Consider the following 26,794-nt stretch of genomic DNA (forward strand, 5'->3'; position numbering starts at 1 on the left):
GTCTGAGTGTCTTCGTTAATTATAAGCCATTCGATTATCACTAGAAATGCTGCTTTTTGGATTTATTGCACACGTAGACTGTGCATACTGCAAAGTGACCATTCACCCTCAACTTGGAAGAAATTAGGTGATGTGTTTTTCCACCTGTGGCTTGCAGCCCACCTGAGAGCCCACCCATTAGTAGTAGCTCTTTGGGGCAGGTTCCCCCACTGCCTAGCGGAAAGGCCCTCGGAGGCCTTTTCCATCCATGAGCCAGCAGCTGGGGTTTGTGAGCCTGATGGGAGCTGTGAAAAGCCATCATCGGTATGCTGGAAGTTAGATACTCCATCTCTCTGCCTACCCAGTCTAAAGCCGAATGACTTAAAACAGCAGGGTTTCTCTTCTGTGGGTCGACTGCTGGGCTGGATGGTTCTGTGCCATGTGGTGCAGTTCACTTGTGTAGCTGTGTTGGCTTGCCTGTGGCCAGAAAGTCTAAGGTGGCAGCTACTCCTTCAGAATCTCTGTGTAGTCTATTCCATTGGCCAACACAAGCCATGTTGCCAAACCCAGTCAGGGAGAGAACTCCGCGGGCACAGACACTGGGAGATGTGGTTGATTCAGGCCATCACTGTTAAGTCTACCACAACATTTCTTGAACCCTTGTGGATGTTAGACTCTCCTGGGAGCATTAAGAACCACTGATGCTGCCTAGGGTGGGGTTCAGTCCCTGAGATTTTTCAGAGCTTCTCAGGTAACCCTAATAGGCAGCAAAGTTTGAGAAACCCTGGTCTACCACAATGGGTCTGGTCTTTTCTGAGATGGTGCAGAGGTCAAATCTGGCTTATACATTAAGTGTTAATGCCAAGGGGGGGCGCCTGGGTGGCTCAGCCGTTAAGCATCTGCCTTCGGCTCAGGTCATGATCCCGGGGTCCTGGGATCAAGCCCCGCATCAGGCTCCCTGCTCAGCAGGAAGTGCTTCTCCCTCTCACACTCCCCTTGCTTGTGTTCCCTCTCTTGCTGTCTCTCTCTGTCAAATAAATAAATAAAAATCTTAAAAAAAAAATGCCAAGTATGGTGACTTGAATTCTCCCCCACACATGGAGAAAGGAGGGTACGAGTAATTTATGTAAACAGTGTTTACTGTGATGTTGCTCTTGGCACTTGGGAGTCTTGTTTCTTCCAAAGACTTTTGTCCAATCTGTTCCTCCCAGCTCTGCCCCCCATACTGATTTTAAACATCTAAATATTGCCTAGAGCAAGCCTGAAAGGAAATGCTCCGTAATGAGAGGGGTCACTTCTTCTGGTTCGTTGTTTATTTTTTTGGTCTTACACTTTTTGGCATTTCTGTAGGGTTTTTTTTAGTGAAGTGTATAATTTTGTAATTTTCAAAAGACATGTCTTCCTAAAACATTGAAATGTTTTGGCAAACTATGAGGCTATATATAATAGCATATTGTACAAGACAATTGTCAAAAACTGTTTCCCAGATGTTTGTTGTTTTTTTTTTTAAGATTTATTTATTTAACAGAGAGCACAAGCAGGGGGAGCAGTAGGCAGAGGCAGAGGGAGAAGCAGGCACCCCGCCAAGCAAGGAGCCCTACATGGGGCTCAATTCCAGGATCCGAGGATCATGACCTGAGCTGAAGGCAGACGCCCAACCGACTGAGCCACTTAAGTACCTCTCCAGATGTTTTGTGAAAGAATGCTTCCAGCCCAGGAGTTACTTAGTAGTCTAAATATTCCAGTTTTCTCCTCTGGAATTTCTTGGAATTCATCTCTATCCTAATAAGAGGATATATCGCAAAATCCATCTTTCAAAACTCCAAAGGAGAAAGGAGGGAAGATCAAAAGTCAGAGGCAGGCAGCCTGAGTGAATGGTCCCGATGCTGCAGGGTTGGGGTCCCCAGAGCACTGTGATGGTTCACTAGGACAAAATGCAGGCATTTCTCCACAGCCTGAGTGTTCATAAAAGCAATGAGCTACTCGATTGATCAGGGGTCACAATTTGCATCACCCGCTGCGGTCATTAACTACAGAAATGAGAGAAGTGCTTTTCACCAAGGTTTGGTAGGGCGTGGTTTTCAGATCATTCCAGGCAATAAACAGGCACTGACGAATGTTGACACTGACAGGCGACAAGTAGTGACTTGTTGGTAAGACTTGATTGCCATTCAGAGAGTTTGGCCCCTTTCCAAGTAACCACCACCTTCCCCTTCCCCCGTAAAGCGTATAACAATTGGTAACTATATTTGTTCTAAGACCTCCCCACCAGACTGTGAGTTTCATGGGACTGGGCCCAAGGTGGGTTCTACCACCGGTCTGTCAATCTCACTTGGCCCACGGAGGCGGGGCGGGGTTTCCAGCTGCCCTGGCCTCCTGGCCCCGCCTGGCAGCTGGAAAGTGCCCAGCTTCATTTGGCCCCGCCCGGCCCCGCCCGGCCCCGCCCCTGCGGGCCTTACTTCCGGGATGCTTGAGGCAGGAGCGGGGAAATAAGGTCACATCGGGCGTACTGAGCCTGCGCGCACTCTGCCTCGCGCCTGCGCCTTTCTAGCAGCCCCGCCCCGACCGGACATAACGGTCCGCGCGCGGCTCCCCGGACCGGAAGTGGAGGCGAACTGTCGCGGGGCGCGCCCGGCCTTGCTCAACGCCCGGCAGTCCCTGCCGCCGCCGCCGCCCTCGGCAGCTGCCGAGGCTTCCCGCAGCCGTCATGTCAGCCAGTGCCGTCTACGTGCTGGACCTAAAGGGCAAGGTACATATGGCTCTCCACCCTCCCCATTGCCAGGCAACCGGTGGGGCCTCGCCGCCCTGGGGGGACCCACCCTGTTGCTAGGTAACCCGCCAATGGGACCCACCCTAGTCTTAGGCAAGGAGGCTGGCGGACCTCACCTGAGGGCCGCACCCTGTTGCTAGGTAACCGGGCGGGGGCTTTGATCCGGAAGCCCCGCCCTGTTACTAGGTAACACAGCTGCACGGCCCCCTCCCACTGTGGGTCGGGTGCTCAAGCCTCGGTGGGGACATCGTGGAGGGCGGGCCGCAGCCGGCTTCGAAGCCAGGACTGGCGCTCAGGGGCTGTGCGACCCTTGGCCAGAGGTGGTGAGGCGTGTCGGGGACAGTGTGCCCTCGGATCAGTCCCGCCCTCTTTATCCGACGATTTCTCTTTGCAAGTCCCTGCATGAATTTCTCATCGTTCGGCGTGACACCGAGTTACAGGATTAAGTCAAATGGGTGGTGGGAGGGCCATTTTACAGAGGGAGAAAGTGAGGCACAGAGAGGCGCGCAAATATTTGGGGAGCATCTACTGAGTGCCCTGCGGGGTGCTTAGTCTTGGGCTGCCTTTGGTAAGCAAAATCAGAGTCCTTCTGGAGCTCAGTGTGGTGGGAGAAAGGGACACCGATCTCAGAAAGCACAAATCAATGTCAGTTGCCATGATGAAGCAGTGAGGATGTAATAGGAGACTATGCCTGGGCTGGGGGTCAGGGAGGGCTTCCGGGAGGGAGTTACAAATCTGGCTGAGACCTGAAGGGAAGATATGCATATGACTAGGACCCAGGTGCCTTTCCCAGGGGTGCTGGGAAAACTTAAAGGAGGGATCTCAAAGCCTTTCTAGGTGGGCTGCTGCCTTCCCCCAAGTCTGTCCTGGCTAGAAGGCAAGTGAGTATTGGCCTCTAGCATGTGGAAGTAACAGGGACAGTACCAGCAATGCTAAACAAGTCCCGCATGGATCACTAGAAGATAGGTGGGCCTTGGGCCCAGGGGGGCAGGCAGGAGTTAGCTCAGAAGCAGTGTTATACGCAAATGATGAATCATGGAACGTTACATCAAAAACTAAGGATATACTGTATGGTGACTAACATAACATAATAAAAATTATTATAATAAAAAAAGAAATGAAAGAAATGGAAACTACAAAAGAAAAAAAAAGCAGCGGGGAGTGAAGAGGTGAAGTGGCTATCCCTTCCTGCCCTCCTCCCAGAGTACCCTGCTGTAGCACTTTCTGAGAGTCCCTTGAGTGGGTCACCTGCCCTGGGTGCCACCCAAAGTCAACAGCTATTGAGGCCCAGTTCTGGACTCCCTTCCCCAGCCCTCAGGCAAGGGAAAACACAGGGCACTCCAAGGGCTGGATGGGTGCAGTGTTCCCAGAGTCTTTGTAGCACGTATCTTTCTTCCACACTGTCCCCTGTGTCCCCAGGGTTCCCAAAGGCTGCCTTATCTCAGATCTCTCATTCCTTCAGCAAACATTTATTTAGCACCTACATGCACCAAGCCTGGTGCTGACTATCTAGTCATGACTGCATTTAGGGCTAAGTTCAAAACCCATCTCTGCTGCTCAGCTGTGTGACCGCAGGCTAGTACCTTCTCCTCTCTGAGCCTTGTTTTCCTCACTGCTCACACAGGCTGGTTATGGTGTTGTTGTGGAAACTTTCTGAGCAGATGTTTGAGACAGGCTAGCACCACCCATGGCCTCGAGGTCTAGCAGGGGAGGCACAGGGAACCTGATGGAGCGGATCTAGGTCGGATCTAGGTCGCTTGCAAGGGCATGGACACAGCCCCAGGTAATATAGATGTCAACCTCAGCTTTGGCTGCAGAAGGAGAAGTAGTTACAGAAGGCTTCCTGGAGGAGGGAGGTGCCAGAGCTGGGACCAAGTGACCGTCAGGTGGACAAGGAGGCATCGCAGTTGGCCTGAGGGGTCCGGGGCAGCCGGCTGGGGCTGATGAGCTAGAAGCCCTGGGTAATGCTGGAGCCTGGAGGATGGCACCAGCACAGCCATGGGTGGTTGAGGACGTCCAGATGGGAATGAGGAACAGAGGGGACCAGTCTGATCCCGAGAAGGAGGAGCCACCAGAGGCGATTGTAGCCTGGAAGGAGCATGACCAGACCTGCCTTTCGGGAAGCTCCCAGGACAGTCATGGGCTGGCCTCCTGTCCTCAGCAACCATCGTTCTGTTTATTACTCCATTCCCCATGGACCTCAGGTTTTAAAAGGACCTTTTGTGCAGACTATTTAATAAAAAGTAAGGTAATGGCACGTTAAGAAATTCATGACCACACGTCTGTCTGCCAGCCAGAACCTCTGATCACCAAGGAAACCAGCATGGCCACATTTAGCTGCTAGGAAGCCCTCCATGGATACTTCTTTGCCTTTATCTATCTTTCTCTACAGCTTCTGACACCGCTACCACCGTCCTCAGTGGGCTCCCATTGGCCTCTGTATCGCTGCTTCCTCTTGTTTGCCCATTTCTGTCACCATCTGTTGGCCCCTCCCCTTGGATGTTGACTCCTCCTGCTCAGGCCTAGGCATCCCACCTGCGCTGTCCCTCTCCTTGGACAGGCTTTGATTCATGTCCGTGTGCCAGGGACTCAAGTTTGTACCACAGTCCAGAGCACTTATCTGGAGATCCATTGTTCTCTGGGACACCTTGGAGGTCCCACAGCCACCACAAACCTGGCATTTCCCAAAATGAATTTGCTGCCACCCCAGACCTGCTCTGTCTCCCCATCTCAATGAGTGACACCATCATCCATGGGACTGCCCTTGTTGGAGACCTGGGCATTATCCTGGCCTCCTTTCTCTCCTCACCCTCATGTTCACTCCACAGACATTCACTGAGCACCCACTGGGTTAGGGTTCTGTTGTGGGTGCTGGGACATAGTCGTGAACAAGATGGCAATGATCGCTGTTCTCAGGGACTGTTAGATTCTGGAAGAAGGGACAGACCATAAAAAAGGATAGAAATTATAGTGCAGCAGTGTTGGGGGCAGTGAAGGAAAAGTGGAGTTGGGGTAGGGAGGGGCAGAATATGATCTCTCTGGTAGGGCAAGCAAGGAAGACTTCTTGGAGGAGGTGCCATCTGAAGTGAGGCTTGAGAAATTAGAAGAGGCCAGGACATTCTGGGCAGAGGGAACTGCAAGTATGAAGGCCTTGAGACAGGAATAGATGTGGATGGCTCAGAGAGGGGTTAGGGGACCAGGATGGCTGGAATGGAGGGACCTAGGGGTGGGGGAGTGGGGGTGGGGACAAGATGGACAGAGAGACATTGGTGGGGCCATGAAGAGTCAGTTTGCCGTGGGGTTCAACTTGCAGTTTGTTTTCAGCATGAGGGTAGACTGGGGTAGACAGCAGTTTCAGCAGGGAGAATCCCAATTTGAGCTCTGCTTAAGAAGACCCCTCTTGCTTTTTTGTGGGGAAGGACTTGTGGGGGTCAAGAACAACCTTAGGGGTAGAGGTTTTAATCTCCCTTCAATCTGTCCTGTCTTCTGCCTTTGTCCTCTCATCTGGGACCTGCAGCCCAAGCTCTGAGGCTGTCCTCACTCCACCTAACCAGTGTACCTAGGTCCCACCATGGGCTGCACCCCTGACTCTACCCCGTGGCTTCAGCCACCCTGGTCCCTTTGCCTCTATCCCCCCGTCCCCTCAGACCTCAGTTTGAAGGTCACACCCTTGGGAGGCTCTCAGTTCCTCCTAAGCAGGTGTCCCAGTGCTGGGACTCTGTTTTTGTCACCTCTGTGTCCCCAGGCCCAGCATGGTATACGGTAGAGGGACACAGAGCGCCTGCTTGTTGGATGAGCAGGCCTCTTTGCAGCCCTGGTGATGAAGGTGAGCAAAATAAGTTGCTCCCTGCTCTTTCCTTTGAGCATTCTGGGAGCTTTGGGACTCCCTGCCAGCAGCAGCCCCCAAAATTGTATACTTGGGGAAAAATATGGGCCTTGGGAAGCCCAGGAAAGCAATGTTTAGGGAGCGGAAGGGGCCGTGCAGGGGGTGAGAACTGGTTAGAATCCGGACTCCCCTTTGCTGGCTGTGTGACTGCGGGCCGGTGGTGCCAGCTTTCTGGACATCACGGTGGGTCTCGGTAACAGTAACAGTCCCGCCTCGTGGTAGGGCCGGTGTATATTCCCAGCGAGGCGGGTCTGAGGGGGTGCACAGGAGTCCCTTAACCCGGGTCTGGCCCACGTGCCCATGAGCTCACCTGCAGAGTGCTGCGTCCCTAAGGCCTTCTGGACCTCAGCACGAAGAGGGCACAGACCAGGAAAGGGACACTAGGAAAGGGGTTCTCGTCTTGACTCTCTCTCTCTGCTGCTCTCTCTGTCCTGGCTTGAAACAACAAAGAAAGTGTATGGTGTGGAACTAGGGGTGCTGAGGCCTGCAGCTGCCATCCTCCTGGGCTTGTGGGAACGGCCGTGGCACATGGCAAGCGATTGCTGCCCGTACGCGGCCTGGCCTGGCCCGGGGCTCTCTCTTGCACACGCTCCCGGAGCGCCCGTCTCAGCTAGAGCCTCACGTGGCCTGGCAGAACCATGGCCTCCTCCTTGTCCCTTCAGCGAGGGGTCACGTACGCAGACCAGACTGCATTTGTTTGATGAGTTCCATCATTGTGTGAACCCAGGAAGCCGATGCACACACTCCATCACCCCCATCCCCGAGGCTTCCACCCCTTGGGTCCACCCCGTCCCTGGGCCGCCCCTGGCAAAACCACTCCTGAGGGCTCTGTGCACGTGGAATCCCATGGGACGGGCTATGCTGTCCGTTGTCTGGCTGCTCACCTGGCCCCGGGGTCCTGAGAGTCCCTCGTGCGGCTGCCCATGTCGGTGGTCATTCCTGCTCGTGGTTGAGGAGCCTTCTGGGCTGCGGGTGGACACAGTTCTTATTTCTGCTCACCTGTTGGAGGACATTGGCACTCCCTCCAGCCGTATCTGTTGACAATAGTGCTGCAGCGAATATGGGTCTTTGTGTGGACGTACAGTTTGGTTTCTCTTGGGTAAATATCTCAAAGAGGAATGGCTGGGTCCGAAGCTAGGTTTGCCTGTGTGAGAGCCTGCCGGCCTTTGTGCCTGTCCCATGGTAAGTCCCGGGGAGCAGCGGACGAGGGTTCCAGATGCTGCATGTCCTAACCCACGGGCTATGAAAGAGCGAGAAAGAAGAAGCCGCCCTAGGAGGGGCTCCTCCTTAGGCCACAGGGGCGTTCTAGTGGACGTGAACACTTGGCAGTGTCCCCTGAATGGGCACCCTGACACAGGCAGAAGAGCGGGGTGCGTTAGCATGGGAAAAGCTCTGGAAAGGTCTGCAGCAAGAGCCTACAGGATGTTGTTTTAACCTGGCATCTCCCGGTTGACTCAGTCCTAGACCGTTGGCCCATATTCCCCTCTCCTGCAAAGCAGCCGGTCGGCCCCTGCGGAGTTCCCTTTGGGGAATGCTCTCCTTGAGGAGTGCCCTAGGGCGCAGAGATCAGCCTGGCCTGGCGTCTCTGATGGACAGGGGTGTGACTAGGGTCCCTGCAGCGAGGGCGCTTGGCGTTCTCCCCTCCCCACCCCAGGCCCCTGGTCTGTGGGGCTCACGATGAAAGTGGCGCTCCTCCCCCACCCCTGCCCAGGTGCTCATCTGCCGGAATTACCGCGGTGACGTGGACATGTCGGAGGTGGAGCACTTCATGCCTATCCTGATGGAGAAGGAGGAGGAAGGGATGCTGTCGCCCATCCTGGCCCACGGGGGAGTCCGCTTCATGTGGATCAAGCACAACAATCTGTATCGTATCCCTTTGCGGGGGAACCCCAGGGGCCTCCCGCATGCGCGCACACACAGGCACACGCGGGCAACCTGGAGCTGCCAGTACCCGACCTCGCCTGGCCCGGGGCTGCCTCACACACATGCTCCCGCAGCACCCGCCGCCTGAGGAGAGGAGCAGGGAGCACACAGGAGCAAGTGTGATGGTTGCTAGGAGAGGAGAGGGTATGGCAGGGGACCTCATCTAGTCTGGGGATCCAGGAAGGCTCCCCTGAGGAGGTGACCTCCGGAGACCTCAGGAAGACCACCAGAAGCAATAGGGCCCGGCAAAGCTCTGCAGAGGGAAAGAGGCTCATTCTGGAAGCTGCAGTAGGGGTGGCTAGAGCACTGGAGAGGGGGCGTGTGGTGGGAGTGAGGCGCAGGTGGTCAGCAACGCTGAGGGACTCCTAGGATGTCATCTGTCATGGGAAGGCCTTGGAGGTGAGAGGTGACACAAAGTCAGATTTGCATTTTCTGAATGTTTCTGGCTGCTGAGCAGAGGCCAGACTGCGGGGAACAGGAGCGGATGTGGGGAGGGGGCGAGGAGGCTGGGGTCAGAGTCTGCATGTTAATGCGCCCATCCCTCGTGCCTTGTGTGCACATTACAGCATGGGTGCTGGCCTGTGACTCTCGTCTGGCTCCCTGAGGTCCAGCTCCTGCAGCCTGTTTCTCCTTCCCCCTCTCTCTGGAGGACCTGGGGGGCAGCTCTACGGAGTACCACGGGTGGCCTGTAACCCAGGAGTTAGCTGTCTGTGAAGCCACCCTGGGTCTGGGCGGTGGCTGCCCAGGTGTGGAGGTGGCGGTGGTGTGAGCTGAGCAGGAGCTGTCTGACCAGTTTCCAGTTGGGCCCCGGTTTCACGTGTGGGCAGCCAGGGAGGAGACAGCAGTGGCCCCCCTCTGGGTGCTGTTGCCCAACACCCACTTCCTGCTCCCTAGTTCCAGTGTTGGGTGACAGTTCCGGCAGGGCCCAGGCTTGAGGGTCCCTCCTTAGAAAGCTCCTGAAGGGCATGTGGTCCCAGGCTGGAGGACAGAGGCCAGCACTCCTTTGACTGGCCCAGCATCCATTTCCTGGGCCCCCGCTCTAGGCAGGAAGTGAGGTAAACAGGGGCCCTGCATCCCTTTCAGCTGGAGCTCCCGGCTCAGCCCCAGGGGCCAGGTGGCACCGGCGTGTCATGAATGGGCACAGCACATGGGCCTGCAGTGGGGAACCAGCCTCCCTGAGTGGTTCGAGGCTCGTTGGGGACAGGAACAGTGTCCAGCACACGCTGGCCCCGTGAGGCAGGGACCCTCCCCTACGTGGGAGGGAGAGTCTGTGCCACACACTTCACACGCATCACCTCAGTGAATCCACTGTCAGGTCCCCATCAAACGAGTAAGAAAGTGGGGATTCTATTAAAAAGGCTTGCTTTAGGAGCCAAGGCTTGCAGGAAGGGCTCGAGCCAGCATTGGCCCTGGCTGCTTCCACTGGAGCTTGGCTGGGGAGCCCTGGGCCTCAGAGGGATCACATAAGCCATTGGCTTTGGGGAAGGACCACCTGTGGTTCTGCTTTCTGCTCCCAGAACGAGCCATGCTGCCTCCCTCCCCTGACCTGTTCACCCCACCCAGGTGCACCCCCACCACCACCCTGGGCTTTGGCTCTCAGCTCAGATAATCACCTCCTCAGGGCAGCCTCTCACCCCCAACCCGGCGGCTGGGGTGGGTTCTCTGTGCCCCCTGCTGCCTCTCTGTCATGGAGGACTCCTTTGGGGCTGGGACCACCTCTGGTGACTATGTCTCAGGCCTGGCTCAGACCATAAGCTCAGTGACCCACTGAAGGCCAAGTGAAGGCTCGGGGTTGGGTTGAGGGAGGTTCTGAGCCCAGAGTGGCCGTGGGGGTCCTCCCAAGACATGCAGTGAATCAGGGTCTGCAAGGCAGCAGCCCAGGCCTCTGAACACTCCTTAACTGGGGCCGCCATGCAGTGGTTGCCACGTCCAAGAAGAACGCATGTGTGTCGTTGGTGTTCTCCTTCCTTTATAAGGTGGTACAGGTGAGTTGAGCCCGTCGCCCTGGCTCTGCTGTGTGCCTCCACCCCCACCAGCCACCCGAGGGCTGTAGCATCCCTAGGGAGTTCTGGGGCTAGCACCCTAGGAAATGGGAAGGGGGAGCCCCCGTGTGTGGGATTTTATGGCCTTCGTTCTCCCTCTGACGTGGTGAGAGGGGAACGTGAACAAGAGGTGGAGCTCAGGATAGGTCAGTGCGCCCTGACTCCAAGAGGGACAGCTGTGCCCCACAACTGGCTGTGGAAGGGTGGCGGGTGACCAGCTGAGAGTCAGAGCTTAGGGAGGTAGGCTAGCCAGGAGGAGGGCAGAACCAAATTCTGCTCCAAGATGGGGAAGCAGTGAGAACAACACACACAAAGGCCCTGGGGCAGGAGTGCATGTGGTATGATACGGTTAGGGAGTGTCAGGCTGGCCGGTGTGCTCAGGACAGTGTGGGGCTGAGGTCAGCAGGTGGGTGGGGCTGGACTGTGGGGTGGGGGGCGCACAGGGTCTAGTGAGGAATTCGGATTCTGTTCCAAGCCTGATGAGAGATGGCGGGGAGCTTTAAGCGGGAGACTGACGAGACCTGATGGAGTTGAGATCGGCTGGCTGGCTGCAGAGTGGAGGAAGAGCTTGAAGGCAGCGGGGAGGCCAGTCTTCCAGAGGAGACATGGAGGGGCCAGACTGGAGCAGGGGCGGTGGGGTTGAAGAAAGGGGAGAATCGGCTCCGGGCGGCCTGGGGTGGGCCCAGGAGAGCCGTCGTCCTGCAGGCGGTGCCACGTGCCCCTAGCTCAGGAGCCGCTTGTGCTGCACACTGGGAACGGGGCTGGTCTGGGCGGTGAGGGCATGCAGGCAGGAGAGCACGTGTCCCCCGGGGAACCTGCGTACAGGCTGAGGACTAAGCCTTTGTCAGGAGCAGCGGCACCGTCGCAGGAATGACTTCCGAGTCAAGGCCCAGTGGCTGGTCCTGGAGTGCAGAGGGGCATCAGCAGACCAGAGAGAGGGGAAGGGAGAGAGAGGAAGGCAGGTTCCCCTCCCTGCAGCGTTTGGCATTTCCTTTTTGCCTCAGTGACTTTCCTTCAGGGTTAGTGCTAATGAAACTTTTCTCCCTTCCCTTCTTTGATCCTCTTAATTTTCTGTTGAACTGGGGGAGATGTGTCCATAGCTCAGGGGAATTGGAAGAGTCTGGAAGAACCGCTTGTTCTGTCTCCAGTGGCTCTTGGCCCTCACCTGAGTCACTTGTGACTCAGAGACAAAGGGTGACAGTTAACAGTGGGGATTAAAGAGAAGCTCAGATGGAGCCCTAAACCTGGGGGGTGGGGGGTACTGTTGGGGAGGAGAGGGAACCCACAGGGGTGGAGATGTAGGGCTTCTGTCCAGGCCCCCGAGGATGTCTGCACCACCCACAGCCTGCTTCTTGCCTTTCAGGCGGCCAGTGCTGTCCTCCTGCCCACGGTCTCTGAGCCTGAGGCCTCGTCTGTGGCATGTCGCCAGGCCTCACACAGGGGCAGATGCAGCTTGTGGGCGAGAGGGTTGTGGTCTTCGGGCTCTGGGGCATAAAGGGCGAGTGGCTTCGTGCAGGCGCTCCCCCTTCCTTGGCCCCGTCTCACCCACCTGCCGCCCCCACGGCCGCCACCACAGGTGTTTTCAGAGTACTTCAAGGAGCTGGAGGAGGAGAGCATCCGTGACAACTTTGTCATCATCTACGAGCTGCTGGACGAGCTCATGGACTTTGGCTACCCACAGACCACCGACAGCAAGATCCTGCAGGAGTGAGTGGGCAGGGCGGGGATCCAGGGCTGGCGACATCACGGCGTTGATGTCAGGTGTGGAGTCAGGAGGAAGCGAATGAGCCTTCAAGTTGTGGGCCACCACCCTGTCCCTGGCGTTTGCGGGGTCTTGGGCGGTTGTAGATTCTTGGCCGCTCAGCCTTCCGGCATAGCACGAGCATGTCCCTGGCGCTAGGTGGTGCTCTAAGTGCCTTGTCGTTAGGGAGTCACCTACCTTTTCTTCACTGCCATATATGAGGCTGAGAGAAAAACACATTCTTCTCTGCAGCCCTGCCCTTCACGGGGGGCAGGTGGTGGCTTAAGTACCTCCTGTGCACCAGGCCCCGTTGCGAGCTCTTGGAGTGAGGAGCGCGGCTCCCCATTTTACATGGCACAGAGGGACCCTCGGAGAAGCCACGTAACTGGCCTGCATCTTGCACCTGTTGTTCCCCAGGTGGTGTCGGGGTCACCAGCTTGCCCCCCAGGGGTCAGTGCCCTCTGCCCGCCCAGCAGTAGAGCAGTTCGAACCCACTCCTTGTTTTCCTCACTAGTGCTGTCTCCTTGCTGCCCCACCAACCCCAAAATGAACACTCTGCGCTCATTGTAACTTGAGTTTGTTGGGGCTTTTGGGATCTCGTAAGATATTCTTATATTAAACAGCCCAGGTGAAACCAGAGCCTGCCTTTTCTAGAACCTGCTACAGGGAGGGGCTGTTTTCAAACTGTTGGTGCCCCAGCTCCTTAACTCTGGGTGTGGTCCCACAGGTACATCACTCAGGAAGGCCACAAGCTGGAAACGGGGGCCCCGAGGCCCCCAGCCACCGTCACCAATGCAGTGTCCTGGCGGTCCGAGGGCATCAAGTACCGGAAGAACGAGGTGTTCTTGGACGTCATCGAGTCCGTCAACCTCTTGGTAAGGCTTCCTTGCCTTTCTTTTCTTTTTATTAGAGAAATTTTGTCTTCTCCGTGATTGAAATAAAAGCAGCTGGACTGGTAAAGCTAGCAAGGCCCTGAGAGAGGTTTACGTTCTGTGGGACACTGACTGGCAGGATTCAGTTTGGGCGCTCACGCAGCTGTGGAGCCCGTTCTCTCCTCACTGGCTTTGGTTCCCATTGAGAATCAATGCAGGCTTGTTGCGGTTGTTGCTGTTTAAGGCAGGGTGGAAAGTTAGGAAGCAGAGGCCTCCATATTCAACAAGACCGTCTCACTCAAGATTCATTATCATCGTAATGAGCCCCATTCTATATATGTACAAACACGCGCTGCCCTTTCCGTAAAGCCAAGAGCATAAGATGTGTTCTCCTGCAACTTCTTTCATTCCTGTTGTTTGACCGTTTTGTGCACATTTGCTTTTTCCTTTGATTTTATTTTTTAAATTATCACTATATAAAACTGACCTTCTTTTCTGTTAATTTTAGCACATGTACAGATTTTTTAGCCCACAGCCATGATCAGGATATACGTGCCCTCTAAAGCCTCCCTCCTGCCGCCCGTTACTCGTCCCATCCATCCACCTCTCCCCTGCCCAGCGGCCGCTCTGGTCCCCATCACTATCCAGTAGCCCCTCCCCCACTCCACGGTTTCTCTTCCCTAGTCAGCCGTGGTCCGGAATCAGATGGTCCTCCTCCTGACTATTGTCAGGTCAGCAGCAGCCTCGCACTGCAGCACAAGGCCCGTGTCACTCACCTCACTACATGTGATCACATAGGCATTTTGTCCTCCCATCATCACAAGAAGGGTGGGTCCAGTACAGTCCGATGTGTTGAGAGAGAGAGAAACCACATTCACGTACCTTTTCTTATAGTATATTGTTCTAATTGTCCATTTTATTATTAGTTCATTGTTATCTCTCTCTATGCCTCATTTATAAATTAAATGTTATCAGAGATATATATGTATAGGAAGAAACATAGTGTTTGGAGGGTTCGGCACTGTCTGTGGCTTCGGGCATCCACTGGGGGTCTTGGAACGTATCTCCTGCAGATAAGGGGGGGCTACTCTAAGTGTTGTCTTCTTGAGATTGTCCTATGGTTGGAATCATACAGTATGTGACCTTCTGAGTCTGGCTTCTTCCACTTAGCATAATGCCTTTGAGATTCACCCAAGTTACTGTGTTTATCAAAAGTTTGTTTCTTCTTATATTTACTTATATTTATTTTATATCCTGAACCACACCTTGCTTATCCATTCACCGATTGAAGGACTGTTAGGTTGTTTCCAGTGTTGGGCAGTTGTGAACAGCGTTGCTGTAAACGTTTCACATACAAGTTTGTGTGTAGACAGAAGTTTTCATTTCTCCAGGGCAAATACCCAGGAGTGGGATTGCTGGGTCACGTGGTAAGTGTATGTTTGACTTTATAAGAAACTGCCGAAGTGGCTGCACCGTCTTTGCCTTTTCACCAGCAGTGGATGAGAGTTCTGGTTGCTCCACGTCCTTGATCGGTGTTTTGATTTTCACCGTCCTAATTGGTGTGTCATGTTAGCTCATCATGGCTTCAATTTGTAATTTCCGCAATGGCTAATGATAACCACCTCTTTATGTGCTGCTTTGTCATCCACATATCGTCATTGGAGAAGTATCTTTTCATGTCCTTTGAGTATTTTTAAACTGGGTTGTTTGTTTTCTGATTGTTGGATTTTGGAAGTTCTTTATGTATTCTGGATACAAGTCTCTCATCAGATATGTGATTGGCAGATGTTTTTTTCCCAGTCTGTCCCTTGTCTTTTCATTCTTTCGGTGCCATGTCTTTCACAGGACAAAAGTTTTTAATTTTGAGAAAGTACCAATTAGCGATTTTTTGGTCTGTGTGCTTTTGGTGCCGTGTCTGAGAACTCATTGCCAAACCCAAGGTCATATAGGTTTCCTCCCAAATTTCTTCAAAAGGTTTTATAGTTTTATATTTAGATCTGTGATCAATTTTGAGTGAAGTTTTATATAAGGTATGAGGTTTATATGCAATTTTTTTGCATCTAGAACAGTGTTTTGCAGTTGTTCCAATATCATTTTTTGAAAAAACTGTCCCTTTTTCCATTGAATTGCTTTTGTATTTTTGTCAAAAAGCAATTGGCCATATTCATGTGAGTCTATTTTGTACTCTCTTCTGTTCCATTGATCTGTCTATCTGTTCACTCGTCCATACCTCACTGTCTTGATAACTGTAACTTTATTAAGTCTGAAAATCAGATTATGTGATCCTGCCAACATTATTCTTTTTCAAAATTGTTTTAGCTACTTAGTTCCTTTGCATAAAATTTTAGAATCGGCTTCTCTATAGCTACAAAAAGATACTCCTGGGGTTTTGATTGGTATTTTATTAAATAACTCCATTATTCAGTGTGGGAGAAAATTGATATCTTTAGTACATTAAGTCTCACAATCCACAAATGCTGTATGTCTCTTTCCATCGTTAGGTCATCTTTGATTTCTTTCATCAACATTTGGTATTTTTTACCACGTATATGTTTTGTTAGAGTTATACCTAAGTATTTCATTTTTTTGAAGGTATCATAAATTGTATATTTTCTATTCTATTTGCTACAATTCACATGTGAAACTATCTGAGCTTGGAGATTTCTTTTTCAGAATTTTTTTTTTTAAGAGAGAGAGAGGAGGGCCACAGGGAGAGAGAATCAAGCAGGCTCCACGCCCCATGTGGAGCCTGACGCAGGGCTCGATCTCACTACCCTGAGATCATGACCTGGGCCAAAATCAAGAATCGGACCCCTAACCTACTGAGCCACCCAGGCAGCCCTTTTTCAGAATATTTTTAACTACAAATTTCAATTCTGTGATGGTTATAGGATTATTCACATTTGCTCTTTCATCTCGGGTGAGTTTTGGTCATGTGTTGTGTTTAAGAAGCTGGTCCATTTCATCGGAGTCATTGAGTTTACATGCATAGCGTCATTTATAGTATTCTCTTATTGTCTCTCTAATGTCTGCAGGGTCTATGCTGATGTCCCCTCTTGCATTCCAGATATTGGCCATTTATGTCATATTTCTTTTTTTTTTTTTTTTGTCTGTTTTGTGAGAGTTTCATCCATTTTATTGATCATCACCAAGAATTGACTTTTGGTTTCATTGATTTTCTCTGTTGTTTTTCTGTTTTCAATTTCATTGGTTTCTGCTATTAGCACTAGTATTTTCTTCTCTGTGATTTGGGTTTATCTTGCTCTTCTTTTTCTAATTTCTTAAGTTGGACGCTGAAGGTGCTGATTTGAAACCTTTCCTCTTTTCTAATATAAATATTTAATACTATTAATGTCTAAGTAATGCTTTAGCTACATCCCATAATTGGTATATTGGATTTTCATTTTTGTTCAGAATATGTTCAAATTTCCCTTGAAACTTCCTTTTTGACCCATGGATTATATAACAAAAGTGTGTTAATTTTTAAATGTTTACAGATTTTTCTGTTATCTCATTGTCACTGATTTTTAATTTAATTGCATGATTATCTAAGAATATGCTTTTTATAATGTCAGGTCTTTAAGTTTGTTAAAGTTTATTTTAATGACCCAGAATATGATCTATCTTGGTGAAGGTTCCATATGCATTTGAAAAAAATGTATATTTTGCTGTTGTTGGTTGAGGTGTTCTATAAATGCCAATTAAATCCTCTTGGTTGGTGATGTTGTTCAATTCTTCTAGCTTTTTTTGTTAATTTTCTATCTACTAGTTCTACCTATTATTGACAGAGTGTTAAAAGCTCCAGCTGTTAATTGTAAATTAATGTCTTTGCCTAGCAAATGTTGACACTGTGGTGATAGGTGCAAGCACATTCAGGATTCTTATGTTTCCTTTGTGAACTGACCCTTTCTGTTATCATTATATTATGTCCCTCTTTATCCCTGGTAATTTTTTTGCTCTGAAATCTATTTTGCTATTAATATTGTCATTCTAGAGTTCTTTCGATCAGTGTTTACACATTATGTGTCTTTCTGTCCTTTTACTTCTTTTCCTAATCCTTTTATTTTATATTTAAAGATTTTATTTTTTAGTAATCTCTACCCCCAATGTGGGATTCAAACTCACAACCCTGAGATCAAGAGTCCCACACTACTGACTGAGCCAGCCAGACACCCTGTCCTTTTATTTTTAACTTACCCATATCATCTGTCTTGTAGACAACATAAACTGGGTCACTTTTAAAAGGTTTTTATTTAAATTCCAGTAAGGTAACATACAGTGTAATATTAGTTTCAGGTGTACTATATAATTCAACACTTCCATACATTACCCGGTGCTCAAACTCGGTCATTTTTTTAAAAAAATCTATTCTGGGAGTCTCTGTCTTTTAATTGATATGTTTAGAGCATTTATATTTACAGGAACTATTACTTTGTTAGATTAAAGTCTGCCATTGTATTATTTGTTTCTTTTTGTTCCTTCTATTTTTCATTCCTTTGGATTTTTTTCCCCCTATCCTTCTATGGTCTGTTTGAATATTTTCAGCATTCCATTTCATTTCTTCATTGTGGTCATTACTGTATCTCTTTGTATAGTTTTTCTAGTTGTTGCCATAAAATGCATACTTACCTTTTCATCATCTACTTAGAATCAATATTTTATCACTTCAGTTGGAATCCAGAAACTTACCTACCCCTTGATGCTAGAGTTGTTCCATATATTCATCTAGATACATTGGAAACCACATCAGACAATGTTAAGATTTTTTTTTTAAGATTTTATTTATTTATTTATTTATTTATTTATTTATTTATGAGAGAGAGAATGTGAGTGAGAGACTGAGGGAGAGCATGAGCAGGGGGAGGGACAGAGGGAGAGGGACAAGCAGACTCCCCACTGAGCAGGGAGCCTGGGATCATGACCTGAGCCAAAGGCAGACACTTAACTGACTGAGCCACCCAGATGTCTCAGAGTTTGTTAAGATTTTTGCTCTCGAGGGGCGCCTGGGTGGCGCAGTCGTTAAGCATCTGTCTTCAGCTCAGGGCGTGATTCCGGCGTTGTGGGATTGAGCCCCACATCAGGCTCCTCCGCTGGAAGCCTGCTTCTTCCTCTCCCACTCCCCCCTGCTTGTGTTCCCTCTCGCTGGCTGTCTCTGTCAAATAAATAAATAAAATCTTTAAAAAAAAAAAAAGATTTTTGCTTTCGATTTTCAAATATACTTGAAAGCAATCAAGAGGAGAAGAACAACAGTCTTCTACATAACCCCGACATTTGCCACTTCTGTTGCTTTCCCTTGATTTCCTGACTTTCCAGGTTTTCTTCTGGGATCATGTCCCTTCCACCTAAAAGCTGCTTTTGGCAATTCTTTCAGAGGAGGCCCACTTGGTTTTCCCTCATCTGAGAATGTCTTCATATCATCTTCATTCTGAAGGATATTTTGACTGGATATCAAATTCTGGGTTAGCAGTTTTCCTCTGGCACCTTGAAAATGTCCTGCCATCTCTCGGGGCTCCATGCTTCCTGGTGAGAAATCCACAGTTACTCAAATCCGTATCCCCTGTAGGTAATGCATTGCGTTTCTCAGGATGCCTTCCAGATTTTGTCTTTGTCTTTCATTTTTATCAGATTATATTGTGTCTGGGTATAGGTACCTTTGGGTTTCTCCTGTTTGGGATTTGTTCAGCTTCTCAAATCTGTAGGCTTATGTCTTCTACTGAAATTGGGACGTTTTCAGCCAGTGTTTCCTCAAATAGGTTTGCATCATTTCACTCTTTCTCCTTTCTTTTTGGGCTCCAGGGACATGAATGTTAGACCTTTTGTCAGCGTCCCAAGGGTTTCTGAGGCTCTATTCATTTTACCCCATCTTTCTTTTTCTTTTTGTTGTTTAGATTGGACGATTCCTTTTGATCTGTCTTCAAGTTCACTGAGCCTTTCCTGTTTTGTCCCCATTCTGCCATTGAGCCCATCCAGCAAGTTTTATATTTCAGTCATTGTATCTCTTAGCTCTAAAATTTCCATCTGATCCTTCTTCCGTCTATTTCTCTGCTAAGACTTTCTATTTTAACATTCGTTGCCAGGCTGTTTATGATTTTTACCTAGCTGTTTAAAGTCTTTGTCAGATAATCCCAGCATCTGCGTCAGTGTTGGCACCTGTTGACTGTATTTTCCGTGTGAGCTAAAGTGTTCATGGTTTTTTGTATGCCGAGTATTTTTAGATTCGATCCTGGACTTTTGGTATATTATAAGATTCTAGGTATTATTTAGATTATACCAGAACTGTCAGTATTTGTGTTTCAGCTGACAGTTGACCTGGTTAGGTTCAGGCCGCAAGTTGCAACCCTCAATCTGTGGGCCGTGAGTATCAGTTCATTTTCAAAGCCTTCATGCCATTTGCTATTTGAGCTTATCAGGGGTGTGCACCACCCGGTGGTCAGTCTGGGACTGTGCAGTTTGTCTCTCAAAGTCTTTGGCATACTAATTAGGATCATAGCCACTCATGCCCAGTTCTAGAGAGCTCCAGAGACATCAACAACTGCATGGGTTTGTTTTCCTGGACTTCTCATTCTTGGCTATCTTTATGGTACTTTCCAGCTGCCTGGGGCATCCCTTTTTGCTTCTGTGACCAACTGGGGGCTCCAGATCCCCATTCTGTCATGCTTATCTGCAATGGGCCCCCATCCTGGGTTTGCCCCACCCTCTGGGAACAGCAACTAGGTTGCCCGGGGCCTGGGTGTGAGAGAACAGACAAAAGGGGGGAATTAGGGGATTTCTCTACTCACTCTAAGAGGCAGGAGTTCCCCTTCTGGCCTTGAAGCCAGAGCTAGAGGCTTCCGCGAGCTCAGTCTGCACCCCAGTGCTCACTTCCACTTCCAGGTTTCCTCTGCACTTTCCCACGTAAGGGAGGCGGGGAGGGCACCACTCCTACAGCGGTTCTTCCAGGATCCACCTACTGAGCCTTTCAGCCTTCCACGGTCACCCATGCACCCTCCCCAGGTTTGTTGTTGTGGTCAGTGGCAGGGAAAGGGGATGCAAACTGACCCCATATCACCTGCAGCCTGTTTGATCTTCACTTCGGAGATTACCATGACGGGGCCAGTCCTGTCGTGCGGCTCACAGTGTGCCCATTTCCAGCTGTTGCAGACAGTGCAGAAATGAGCGAGCTTGTTCATCCTCAGACAAGTGTTTGGGGCATCTCCCATGCCTGGGTGGGATTCCTGGAAGGGTGATTTCCTGGTCGTGGAATTGTCGAGGGTGCTTCCCCAGCAGGTTCTCCTAGTGGACTTAATGTAAGCCTATTAGCCTTTTTACTGTTTAAGTCATGGAGCAAGGCAGTGGCCTTAGTAACCACATGTCCCTCTGGCTCTAGAGTGTCCTGGGGGTAGAAAAGCAAATCCCAAGGAGCAGCTTCTATATGTGAAAGCAGTAGGAGTTCAAGGGGTGCCCAGCCACAGTGCACCCCAGCACATGTCTATGCCTGAAGGACCTCTGTTCTTCTATACACGGGGCAGCACGAGGCAGGTGTGGACATCTCAGACGTGTCGGAACACATCTTCCTAAGTCTCAGTGCAGAGCTGGCAGCTGAGTCAACAGGGGCCTCCAGATTCTGGAGATCTGGCCATAGTGGTTTCCTTAAGCAGCTCAGCAAACATCTCTTCTGTGCCCACCCATCCTGGTTGCTGCCTGCAGGGCTGAGATTAGCGTTGTGGGCTGCACAGCTTTTCTGCTCCTCTTCCTGAGCCTGCCTTCCCGGCGTTCATGACTTCACATGTTCAGGGACAGAGGGCTGTGCGGTCCCTGCTCCCCAAGGGGAATCCAGCCCTACCAATCTAGGGGCAGTCACGGTTGGGAGCATGGAGGGCCCCCTGAGTAAGGTCAGTCAGAGTGCCAGAGCCTGGCCAGCCAGCGAGGGCCCACATGGGCACATGCTCTCCAAGGACCTTCTGCCTCCAGGCGCTGTCCTCATGCTGGCGCAGCAGTGAGCAGCCCAACACAGCCCCTCACCAGAGGGGGGACAGAGATGGGCCGGCAGACAGAGCTGGCCAGAGGCAGAGGAGGAAGAGGATGGCTATGTGTGCTGCGGGGTCAGGGAGCTGCCTGCCAGGTGGGGACAGTGAGAGTCCACTGTGGCCGGAGTATGTGGCAAGGGGAGGGTGTGATGGACCATGCAGAGCGTCCTGTCCTGCTGTGTGCCTTTCCTGGGGCTGACATCTACTTGGTGTCTCTGTTCTCTGCCTCCGCCAGAGGCGGAGGGCTCGCATGTGTGCATGTGGTGCTTTCCAGACACTCGAGTTAAAAGCTAGACATTCTCCTCCTCTGCAGAGAGAGGCAACTCGGGCCCTGCACCATGTGAGTGTGGCTGGTCCCTCTGAGCGGTGGCCCGTGTGGCCCCGAGGCCCCTCCGTTTGCAGCCCTTGCTCTCGCCTGTGGGTGTGGACGTGCTGATATGGGGTGGTGACCACAACTGTGGCCCCGGCGCCTCTGCCAGCCACCGTGCGGCCTCTGCTCTGTGCCTCAGCGTCCTTGTATCTAAGATGGGCATGTGAAGAGGTGTGGCAGCAGCCTGGCTCCCTCAGGACAGTCTCGGGGCTTGCCTGTTGGCCTGCTGTGACTTTCTCATCGCACTTGGATGCTTCCTGGTCTGCACGTGGGGCAGGGGGTCGCCTGGGTTGAGGCACACAGAGCCCCTCCTGGCGCAGAAGATGGGCTCAGTCTCTTATGTCATGACTATATGTTTAAATGCACTGTCACTTTGGATCAGTGATATCAGGGCACCTCCGGGGAGCAGGGAGGGTTCAGGGCCCTGGAAGTTCCATCTTTAGGAAGTAGGGGATACAGGCTGGATGGCTTCAGGCCCCACATAGAGAAACAGATTTCAAGAAAAGCAAGTGTGGCCTGAGGCCCTCAGGGCAGGGCCCACGTGTTGGCCTCCGTGGCTCTGGCACAAAGGCAGGTGAGGGTCACCCAGCCCAGGGGATGGTGAGAAGGGCACCAAGAATAGGGTGGCTGGTGAGTGGGGACCTCCCCTCACACCTGCCTCGCCACCCCGCAGGTCAGTGCCAACGGCAACGTGCTGCGCAGCGAGATCGTGGGCTCCATCAAGATGCGGGTCTTCCTGTCGGGCATGCCCGAGCTGCGCCTGGGCCTCAATGACAAGGTCCTCTTCGACAACACGGGCCGTGAGTACCCTGACAACCCCACTGCGTCCCTGTGGCCAGAGTGGGCCTCGAGCTGAGCTCAGAGCAGAGCTGAGGGGAGATTCAGCTGCATGAGGGAACACACGGATCTCAAGCACTTGATTCAGACACATTTTCACGTTGTGTACAAGACAACTGTGAAAACTAATAAACTGATACCTGGACATAGAAAATACAGAAGAGTGAAGATCCCAAAGTCAGGTCCCCTCACTGCCCCACGGGCCAGAGGACACTGGCCAGTGCCTTAGATGTTAAGTTCAGGGAGGGTCACACAGCGCGTCTGTGACCCCGCCCTACACCATCTTGGAGGAAGCTGCGGGCTCAAGGTTAGGCCTTGTTCTCCCCTCTCTGCAGAGTTCCTGCCCCACGTGGGGTGCTGGGTCTGGGCTGTTGGAAGGCTGCACACAGTGCTTCCAGCTCTCCCACCTGGCCTGGATGTGGCGCCACTGTGCTGGGGCAGGGGCCACAGTGACCCTGGGGGCCCAGCTTACTGAGGCTCTGGGTTGACAAACTGGACCGCCCCCCGTGGGAGCAGTGGCCACACCGTCAGACTTACCTCCACAGCAGCAGGACTGAGGGCCTATCTGGTGTTGGCCCCTCCGGGTGGCTCCTCTCCTTGGCTGGGCCTGGCCTGCACAGCTCCTCTGTGGGGTGGAAAACCAAGACAGGAATCCAGAACCCAAGGGATGATGATGGGGCCAGAGCACACTGGGAGCCCTGAGCCATTGCCAGGCATCCCCCAGCCCGATCTATTAGTCATTCAGCAAACATGTCCCAAGCAGCCACCCTGGCTAAACCTGGGGCTAGCTGCTGCGGACTCAGAGTAAACCAGGCCACTCAGCCCTGCCCTCAGCATGTGCCCAATGTCAGGATGCAACAAGGCTTCCAAGGGGCTGAGGAGGGAGTGGGGAGGCTGTCTGGGAACCTGGGCCTCTTGGCCTTCATAACCCACAGATTTGAAGGGCAGCCGTGCTCTGCCAGGGGTGAGCCCCAGACAATGGGAGTCTTGCTGACAGAGTGACCCAGAGGGCCTAGGGTCTGTCCTGCCCTTACCCCTGCCTCCCCTCAGGTGGCAAAAGCAAGTCCGTGGAGCTGGAGGATGTGAAGTTCCACCAGTGTGTGCGACTCTCACGCTTTGAGAACGACCGCACCATCTCCTTCATCCCTCCAGATGGCGAGTTTGAGCTCATGTCCTACCGTCTCAACACCCACGTGAGTGCGCCCACAGGCACCCGCCCCCCGGGGCGGGCTTTCACCCAGCTGGCAGTGCGCAGTGCATGGAGGCCCCAGAGAGGCTCCCCTCTCCTCCCCGGTGGGTGGGAATAGTCCCCGTCCAGGATGAGTCTCACATCCACAAGGTGATACCCGGGGCAGGCAACAGCCCCCCCACCCTGGGCTACCCAGACTCCACAGAGCCCGTGTTCAACAGCGTGCGCCTTTGAACATTCTGAGGGGCCAGACCCCATTCTAGGCAGCTCCAGTGATGTTTTCTGCATTTTCACAGAGGCTCTTCAGTCTCTATGTCCATCCCGGTCTGGCTGTGGACTCCTTCGATAGCCCTGGGCAGTGGTGTGCTGGGCTCACGCCTGGGCAAATGGTCCCTTGCCCCGGGCCTCAGTTTCCCTTCTGTGAGATGGGCCTCTGGAAGATGACCATGTGTGAGTGCCACCTTCTCTCTCCCCAACAGGTCAAGCCCTTGATATGGATCGAGTCCGTGATCGAGAAGCATTCCCACAGCCGCATCGAGTACATGATCAAGGTGCGTGCGCATCGCACACGTAGCGTCAGCCTGGGGACGCGGGCAGTGAGGGGGGCTGGTGGTGGCCCCGCCTGTTCAGGGCCTTTGGCACAGGGTCCTCACCAGGGCAGGGACCCTGTGGGGGGCTGTGCTCCCTATCCTGGGAGATCAGTCCTGTGGCTGATGCTTGTGCTGCCTCACTGTGAGCCAGCGGGAAGGATGGGGAGCCCTGAAGGCTAAGGGGACAGGAGGGCATAGAGGGAACCTCAGGAGGTGAGAGGGTGTGAGCTGTGCCTGGAGGACTCGGTGTCGGCTTGGTGGAGCCCCCAGGGCAGGCCGAGGGGTGTAGGGCCCTGGTGGGAGCAGTCTGGGTGGGGGCTGGGCTGTCTTGCCTGTGCCTTCCACAACCTTGGCCTCACCGGCCTCATCTCCAGGCCAAGAGCCAGTTCAAGCGGCGGTCGACGGCCAACAATGTGGAGATCCACATCCCTGTGCCCAACGATGCCGACTCCCCCAAGTTCAAGACGACGGTGGGGAGTGTCAAGTGGGTCCCCGAGAACAGCGAGATCGTGTGGTCCATCAAGTCCTTCCCGGTGAGCGCCCTTCTCAATGGGATGCCCCCCTCGACTTCCACCCACACCCCATCTGCTCCCTGTGCCCATCACAGCACAGCAGCCTTGAACAGGACACAGGCCAGGATCCCCACCTGGGGGTTCTGGGAGGCCAGTGGAGAAGAGCTGAGGGACTGGCCGAGCAAGGAGGGGAAACTGGAGCTGGCAGAGGCAGCCTGCATGTGAACGGCCTGTCTCCAGCATCAGGGCAGCACCCCCCTTCGCCCCCTCTCTGACACTGGTTCGGAACTCAACTTCCTTCGAGGGGACAAGACTGCCTTGAGGCCCAAGCAGCGTGGGTTTCGGGAATCCAGCACCAGCTCCAGGAATGTAGAGCACTTCATGCTGGCCTAGCAGCCTGGCTTGTGTTCAGGATTTTCAGCGCTGGAGTCTGGGTTTGCAGCCAGTAGTGCCCAGAGAGCCTGGAAGGTGGATGTGTGCTCCCCTGCCAATTATGGCCCATTGCTGTTTTCTCATTATAAGCAAGATGGAGCTCCTTTTCTTATGTCTGAGGGCCGTTTGCATCTCTTTCTCTGGAAACTGTAGCAGCCATCCCTTGCTCATTTTTCTGTCAGGTTTGATCATTTTCTTCATTTCCAAGAGCTCTTTATATATGGGCAAGATGAGCACTTTTTCTTTGATATAAGTTGCAAATGGTTTTCCCGAGTTTGATGTTTATCTTTTGGCTTGTTTCTGGTAGTTTTTCCTGTGTGACCTTTTTTGATTGCTTCTTTGTTTCATTATTATTTAATGTAGTCAGATTTCTTGGTCTTTTCCTTTTATAGCATCTGAATTGTAAGTCATGCTTTGAAAGACTTCACCATTCCTGGATGTAAAGGAATTCACCCATATATGCGTCTAGAACCTATATAGTGTCATTTTTCACCTTAGATTTTAGGTGCTTTCAGAGCACTCTGGTAAATGGGGGAAGTTCGGGTCCAGTTTTATCTTTTTCCACATGGCTATCCAATTTTTGAACATCATTTATTAAAAGGTCCATCTTCTCCCCAGTGGTTTGAAATGCCATATTTAATTAAATATCAGATTTTCACACGGCATTAGATCTCTTTCTGGACGTCCTGTTGTCTCTCTGTCCATGCAGCAAGGCTATATTTTAATTCAGGGCTTTATTCTCTGTTTTAATATCTGATAAGGGCACGCCCACCCCACCCTAACTAGCCCCCACCCCCCCATGCACATTGCTTGTTTGTTTCCTGGTGATTCTTGCTTGCTTACTTGTTTGGTGTTCCTTAGGAATTTTAGAATCCGTTTGTTTGCACTAAATTTATAAGTCGAGTAGGAAGAGCTAACACCTTTATGAGGGTTTGTGCCATTGTCACCTCCGTGCTTTGGGGGCTGTCTTCACATTGATCTTATATCCCTCATATAGCCTCTCCCTTGGTTTAAAAAGTATTTTCATTGAAGTACAACATGCAGAAAAGTAGACAGATGAAATGTGGACAGCTCGATGAATTTCTTCAGGGGGGACACATCCATGTGTCTGGAACCAGATGAAATCCGCAGAACGCCTCCCGCCCTCAGGAGCCCCCAAGGCTCCCGCCCATGTGCACGTTTCTTGTTACGATGAACTTTAAGTCAGTGTTCTGCTGAGTGGGGTCTTGTCTTCCGCTGCATCTTCCAGCTGCTAGCTGGGGTTCGCATGGTAATTTCATGGCCTGGTTCCTTACTGTGTGTCTACTTTAGGGTAGTTTTTCTTTCAATTCCCATGGGTTTTCAGATACTCTTTCCAATCATCTACAGCCAGATTCAGTTTTCCCTTCCCCTCTACTCCTCTTGGGCATTTGACGGCTCTGGTGCCTCCTTGCTCTGGCTGCTGTCTCCAGGGCCTGTAAGTGTTGGTGGACAGTGGCCTCCTGGTCTTGCCACCACCCGGTGATGCCAGCCAGGTGTCCCCTCCAAGTGCAACGCCATGTTGGGCTGTGGACTTGGTCCAGCCCTACTTGACTGTGGTTTTGGCACAAATGGGTAACACTTATCCAAGTACCCCTTCAGGGTCTGTCAGTTCAGGTCTGTCAAC

The 26,794-nt window shown here is 52.0% G+C and overlaps 1 protein-coding gene across 2 annotated transcripts in view; it reads left to right on the forward strand.

The window, feature by feature from the left end:
• Nucleotides 1–2,557: 2,557 nt before the first annotated feature.
• The window catches only part of AP1M1 (adaptor related protein complex 1 subunit mu 1), a 28,729-nt gene continuing 4,492 nt past the window's right edge, over nucleotides 2,558–26,794 (forward strand). Inside the window, exons 1-9 of one of the 2 annotated variants that reach the window (XM_002912706.3) lie at nucleotides 2,559–2,728; nucleotides 8,347–8,503; nucleotides 10,476–10,543; nucleotides 12,177–12,307; nucleotides 13,069–13,216; nucleotides 22,263–22,389; nucleotides 23,477–23,619; nucleotides 24,095–24,166; nucleotides 24,580–24,738. In XM_002912706.3, the coding sequence (XP_002912752.2) occupies nucleotides 2,687–2,728; nucleotides 8,347–8,503; nucleotides 10,476–10,543; nucleotides 12,177–12,307; nucleotides 13,069–13,216; nucleotides 22,263–22,389; nucleotides 23,477–23,619; nucleotides 24,095–24,166; nucleotides 24,580–24,738 (1,047 nt within the window). In that variant the 5' untranslated portion in view covers nucleotides 2,559–2,686. Of the gene's footprint in view, nucleotides 2,729–8,346; nucleotides 8,504–10,475; nucleotides 10,544–12,176; nucleotides 12,308–13,068; nucleotides 13,217–22,262; nucleotides 22,390–23,476; nucleotides 23,620–24,094; nucleotides 24,167–24,579; nucleotides 24,739–26,794 lie in introns of both variants that reach the window. The other variant, XM_034657976.1, reaches the window with a different exon arrangement.

Source organism: Ailuropoda melanoleuca, chromosome 4 (genome assembly GCF_002007445.2).
Source record: "Ailuropoda melanoleuca isolate Jingjing chromosome 4, ASM200744v2, whole genome shotgun sequence".
Taxonomy (NCBI): Eukaryota; Metazoa; Chordata; class Mammalia; order Carnivora; family Ursidae; genus Ailuropoda; species Ailuropoda melanoleuca.